The sequence below is a fragment of the Mus caroli genome, unplaced genomic scaffold, assembly GCF_978045245.1.
Source record: "Mus caroli unplaced genomic scaffold, Mus_caroli_1 scaffold_13, whole genome shotgun sequence".
NCBI lineage: Eukaryota > Metazoa > Chordata > Mammalia > Rodentia > Muridae > Mus > Mus caroli.
Window position 1 is genome coordinate 68,813,748 of NW_028227268.1, and position 5,883 is coordinate 68,819,630.

Sequence of the window (5,883 nt, forward strand, 5' to 3'; positions counted from 1 at the left end):
CTCACATAACTCAAAGGAAGAGTCGCTTGGCAAAGGGGGCAGGCAGAATCAGCAGTCAAACGGGGGTAGCCTTACCTGCCCCAGCCAGAAGCTCTAGCCATGCTGTGAATTTTTAGGATTGAACATGCCTTTGTAAATGGGATTTGTAACTGGGATTGTAGCAGTCAGTTGGGATGGTATCATAAGAGAACATGGTATAGTCTGCCTGGCTTCCATACCCATTGCTGCCCATTCTCACTGCTCCCAAGGTGGCAGGGGTGGGGCTTGGCTGCGCAGAGTTTGCCCATGACTCTGTGTCCCCAGTGGGAGTCTGTGGAGACCATTATAGAATTGTGCCATTGGGCTGGACCTTGTCTAATTAGATAATGAGGTGGACTTGTGAGAAGTGTATATCTCAGAAGGCAGCTGGAAAGAGAACGGGCCAGGACTGGGGCTGGAATGAGCCACCAGAGTAGGTACAGCTTGCCCAAAGGCCTCCAGGAACAGCAGGTGCTATGGAAGCAAGAGCCCCACTCAGTATCTCCCAAACCCCGCCCCAGCCACTCCAGGCCAGGAAATCCAAATATGCCTGGAGGCCCCTCAAAAAGGAGAGGCTAGCCAGAGGCTGGGTCAGACTGCCCAGGCAGGGTGGGAAAGGCCTTTAAAGCAGCCCGCAGGTGGGCTACCAGTTCTTGGAAGGGTTTATTAATGAAAACCCCCCAAGCCTGACAACCTGGGGGAAGGCTCACTGGCCCCATGTATAGCTGATAAGGGCCAGGAGATTCCACAACTCAGGTAGTTCCCCCGCCCCCCTGGAGTTCTGTGGTCACCATTAATCATTTCCTCTAACTGTGTATATAAGAGCTCTTTTGCAGTGAGCCCAGTACTCAGAGAGAAAGGCTAAGGTCCTGAGGAGGATGTGGCTGCAGAATTTACTTTTCCTGGGCATTGTGGTCTACAGCCTCTCAGCACCCACCCGCTCACCCATCACTGCCACCCGGCCTTGGAAGCATGTAGAGGCCATCAAAGAAGCCCTGAACCTCCTGGATGACATGCCTGTCACGTTGGTGAGTGAGGGAGAGAGTTGGGTTGTTCCCAGGCCACCCATTGGCCCTTGTCTTGCCCTGCCTTTCAGCTTGGTAACACGGCACTTCCTTTTTACAGAATGAAGAGGTAGAAGTCGTCTCTAACGAGTTCTCCTTCAAGGTAAGCTGCTTCTCTTTTGCTCTTCTCTTTTGGTGTAGCTTCCCGGGTTGCCTTGCAGGGCTGCTTTAAATAGCCTATTACAAGGCTTTCTACACTCTTCCCTGCCAGTGGCTGCCAGTGGGAGGGGGCAGAATCTGGGTAGTCAAGATCTCCATATCCATTCCTCTGTAGCAGTCACGTGCACTCTTTTATCGTTCAGAGCCATGCCCCTGTGGCAGTCATGTGCACTCTTTTTATCAAGTGAGCAATAAGTTTGGGCAGAGCTAGCTTTCAAAGGTCAGAGGTCTTCAGGGGTTGATGGGAGCATGAGAGTCACTTTATGAGTTGGCCTTGTTGCCTTTGAGTTCTCTCTGTGCCCTGTGACCATGGAGAGAGGGTATTGATTATACAGGGACATAGAGGGGCTTCTGGAATAGTGCTTCCCCACACAGAGGTTTGGGCTCTGGCCATCTCCTTCTTCTAGAATGGCAGCAAGTAGCCTTTGCTTACAAATTTTGGGGGCGGGGCAGCACTTGGAACTGGGAACCTCTATGGTACCAGACTATAAACATGGCCGTGGTAGCTGAGGGTGGCCTAGACCAGGCAAGAAGAAGGGCAGTGCTCAGGACAGTGTTATGACTAGCCCCAGCCTGTGCCACTTGGTGGGAGCAGAAGGGAGTAGGGAGAAGTTAGCTTGTATTCTATGGACACTTGGCTTTTGCTTATCAACAAACAAATCGATGCTTCCCACAGAAGCTAACATGTGTGCAGACCCGCCTGAAGATATTCGAGCAGGGTCTACGGGGCAATTTCACCAAACTCAAGGGCGCCTTGAACATGACAGCCAGCTACTACCAGACATACTGCCCCCCAACTCCGGTGAGTACACAGCATCAGGGCCCCGGGGTCTTAGTCTGGGAGGGTGCGGCCAGTAAGGAGAGACTTCTGGCTGTAGCTGTTCAGGGCCCCAGTAAGTGGTTTCTGTATCATTAGATGTTTCATAGGAGCCCCCCAAGAACAGGCCATAGCTCCTATTCATCCCTAGACTCTAAGCTGAGGAACAGCATAGAGCCCACTGCTCTCCCCAGGAGGAACCATCTGCCCATGTCACACATGCCATTGTCAGTCATGAGGTCAGAGGTGAGGCAAACCCAAGGAAGCTCAGGGCCTGCCCAAGCCCAGAAGAGCCAAGAGCCAGCACCCAGATTCCACTTCCTGGCAGGACTTTCCTGTAAGGATGCCTATATTCCATGGATACAAGGAGGAGGCTCCTAGAATGGGCAGACACCCCAAACATTCCTATTTCCTTTCCTCATCAAAGACAGTGAGCCTTGTGTTTTTTTAGAGGTGAGGAGATGCCTCAGGCTGGTTGCTTGCTTCTCAGTGGGAACCAAAGAGGCAGACCTGAGACAGTCCTTCTGTTAGGGTACAGTCCCTGGGTGCCATTGGCAGAGCTGTGCATGCCTTAGGCAGCACACGGGCAGCTATAAGTGTCACCTGATCCTTACAAATGGGCTTCTGGCCTCTGAGTTCTCAGCAGCAAGAGAGAAATACACAGTTCCTTCCCCGCGTGGCCCACTTACCTGGACTCAAGAGCTGTTTATTTTTTTTCCATTCCCTTCAGGAAATGGACTGTGAAACACAAGTTACCACCTATGCGGATTTCATAGACAGCCTTAAAACCTTTCTGACTGATATCCCCTTTGAATGCAAAAAACCAGTCCAAAAATGAGGAAGCCCAGGCCAGCTCTGAATCCAGCTTCTCAGACTGCTGCTTTTGTGCCTGCGTAATGAGCCAGGAACTTGGAATTTCTGCCTTAAAGGGACCAAGAGATGTGGCACAGCCACAGTTGGAGGGCAGTATAGCCCTCTGAAAACGCTGACTCAGCCTGGACATTTTCTACTGATAGGGACCAGTAATATTTATTTATATATTTATATTTTTAAAAATATTTATTTATTTATTTATTTAATTTTGCAACTCTATTTATTGAGAATGTCTTACCAGAATAATAAATTATTAAAACTTTTGTTTGTACAGTTATCTGGTTTATTTTGAAGAGGGGAGAAATTTGGGCATAGGTGGAGTGGGGGAGCTATTGGGATATGGTATTGATGAGAGTCAATGCTGTCATGGCCAAAGGCAGGTGCGATCAAGGCCTGGGTCCAGCATCAGCCTGGGTGGGGGATCTCACAAGCCTTGGTGGAACTTCTGAGGTGCTCAAGAGCAATCTGTCCCAGAGAAAGGTTCACCAGGAAGTTGAAGTAACCGGTTCACAACCCTGGCTCAGAGAAGGGGTGTCATCCTTTCTAGGAACTAAGGGACTTCTGGGGTTGGTGGACAAGTGTCTAAACAAGAGAACCCTAGCATTCAGCAAAATACTGTCCCCGTTTGAGATCACAGACCCTGTGTCACTATTCTGCCCTCATACTTGGGGCCTCAACAACTCTTAAAGTAAATCAGCAAGTAGACTAACTGTTCAGAGAAAAAGAAACTAAACCACAGGGGTCAGATCTTAGCATATTTACCCAACTTTCCCCCCAGTGGGTGATCTTAATCTTTATCAGTTAGAACGGCAGTATGGTGTATGTTGGGGCATAGCTCAAAGGTGGCACTTTCCTTATATTTTTGGTTGTGAGCCTAACCTTTAACAGCTGAGCCATCTCTCCAGCCCAGGTGGCACTTTCCTTAACTGGTTTTTATTTTTCCATTAAACTTTGACTCTCATGGGCATTTTCCACTAAAATCCATGGCCTTGGGGCTGAGAAATGTAGCTATCTTCTGTCTTTGTTTGACAACCAGGCTTCCCCCATTTATTACTCCGAGTACTTCCTGAGGATCATCAGGGAGGGTGAGTGTGTTCCCAAATCTTAGGGGTGGGCAGTGGACCCAGCCTTCTTGCAGGTAGCCTAGGGAAGCTGTCTGTCTGCAGTTTAAGGCCCTCACAGGTGCTAGGATGCAGTGATTGCTCACTGCTCCCTGTGTGCCAGCTGCACATGATGGCTCAATCCCAAACAGACATTTGCCATAGGCAAAAAGACCTCAACACCATCTGCAAATAAAAATTCTTAGAGCAAGCTGAATTTTAGCTTGGGGTGTGGCATGATATTAAGATGCAAAAAAAAGCACATCTTACCCAGTGATAAGGTCCCCTCTGTCTTCTTCCAAAGCCATCAATAACTGATAAGCAGCACTGATACTTCCTTACACTTTTTTTTTTCAGAGCTGAGGACCGAACCCAGGGCCTTGCACTTGCTAGGCAAGCACTCGACCACTGAGCTAAATCCCCAACCGCACTTCCTTACACTCTTGTGTATGTGTGTGTGTGTGTGTGTGTGTGTGTGTGTGTGTATACACACATACATACAGGTGCCTTCCACTGAAAACGCTGTCAAGCAAGCCAAGCTCAGACTTCCTGAGTCACCTCTAAGACTATGTTTCTGGCTTTTGTGCTCTGGGGATCAGAAAGGCATCGTTCTCCAATGAAGGTAGCCACCATGACTTCCCAGAAAAATCACATGGCTCTCTGTGCTGAGATTCAACAAGAACTGTCTGACTGCTGACAAGAAGACATACCATGTAAATCTGACTTTCCTTTAATGTCCACACACGCCTGTGGCCCTTTCAAGATCGGGTTTCTCTTGTTTGCAGAGGTACTTCAGTAGACTCCAGAACACCCGTGAGATAAGAAGAGTTTAACTTCTGTGGCCTTTCTGGCCATAGCTGAAAGGGGAGAGAGGGATTGCCTCAGTCAGCAAACAGTGGAGATATGAATGAAAAATGCCAAGGATTTGAGAACCAAACCCCTGGCCCAGTCAGTAGATGAATCAGTGGTCAGGTGCCCGACTTTGCCAGGCTTTCTGGCCAACATAAACCCCAGATGCAAGAGGAGATGAAAGCATCTATTGCATCCACTGCATGGCCTGCAGGGTCTAAAAGCCTCCCATAGGAGAATCAGAATAGGGCCTTTGGTCCAGGGCTCCATCAGACCAGCGTGAGCAGGGGTAGGTGAAGAGGGGTATCTGCTAGCATCCTTCTGTGCACACCTGCCACCCCCAGTGCTTCTAACCTTGCTTCAGGGGCTCAGCTATAGAAAGTTGACAAAGGACTTCATCTCTACCCTGAAGGAATTGTCTGATAAATACAACACGCAGGACCCACACATATCAAAGCTTTATAAGAACGTGAAACTCCTTTCAGAAATCTGCACAAAGCTGGTAGTAAGTTGCTGTTTGCTTTAGGGGAACCTGAGACTGACTCTATTTGCTTAGGATGCAGCCAGGGGTTCAGTGAAGCAGAGGGCTTTGTCTGAACACTGCTTGCCTCCTCTAAGATGGGAGATTCAAGCCATACAGTTATCCTTTGAGGTCAGCTCAAAGCTAAAAGAAATCTCCTCATTAGCAGGGTTGGAGGATGGGGAGTAAAAAGTATGGGGGGGTGGAGGGTCAATTCAAAGGTATATCAGGGGGCCTCTGTCTGTGGCCTCGTCTGAACCTTTTCTAAGTATACCCAGAGTCCATGCGGGGCAGGTCAGTGACAGCTCAAATAGACTGGTGAGTGACTCTACTGGAAAAAGGAAAGCCTGTCCAAGCCTGTTTCAGGTTGCTATACCCTTGGGGCCTCTTCTGGGATGACGAGCCCCTTGAGGAGCTTATGATATGAGGAGAGCTGTAGTTTAGAGGAGCACGTGGACACATGATGGAGCTATGTTCTCTTCG

At 49.0% G+C, this 5,883-nt stretch overlaps 1 protein-coding gene across 3 annotated transcripts; it reads left to right on the forward strand.

Annotated features, from left to right (window-relative positions):
* Positions 1-896: 896 nt before the first annotated feature.
* On the forward strand, positions 897-3,093 carry Csf2 (colony stimulating factor 2). 3 transcript variants are annotated; one of them, XM_085829295.1, is made up of 4 exons: positions 897-1,070; positions 1,144-1,185; positions 1,918-2,043; positions 2,789-3,093. In XM_085829295.1, exons 1-4 carry the CDS (start codon positions 897-899, stop codon positions 2,894-2,896), a joined length of 450 nt encoding a protein of 149 aa, XP_085685421.1. In that variant the 3' UTR covers positions 2,897-3,093. The 3 variants fall into 3 exon arrangements, with proteins under 3 accessions (XP_085685421.1, XP_085685422.1, XP_021033841.1); XM_085829296.1 differs by having other exon boundaries at positions 897-1,062; positions 1,151-1,185; XM_021178182.2 differs by having other exon boundaries at positions 897-1,046.
* Positions 3,094-5,883: the final 2,790 nt, after the last annotated feature.

Excerpts from the sequence above, each read along its gene's own strand:
- Csf2 (XM_085829295.1), top strand. The coding sequence starts at position 897 with ATGTGGCTGCAGAATTTACTTTTCCTGGGCATTGTGGTCTACAGCCTC. Across the intron at positions 1,186-1,917 it reads CTAACGAGTTCTCCTTCAAG|AAGCTAACATGTGTGCAGAC; the intron begins GTAAGCTGCTTC and ends TGCTTCCCACAG. Across the intron at positions 2,044-2,788 it reads CATACTGCCCCCCAACTCCG|GAAATGGACTGTGAAACACA; the intron begins GTGAGTACACAG and ends CATTCCCTTCAG.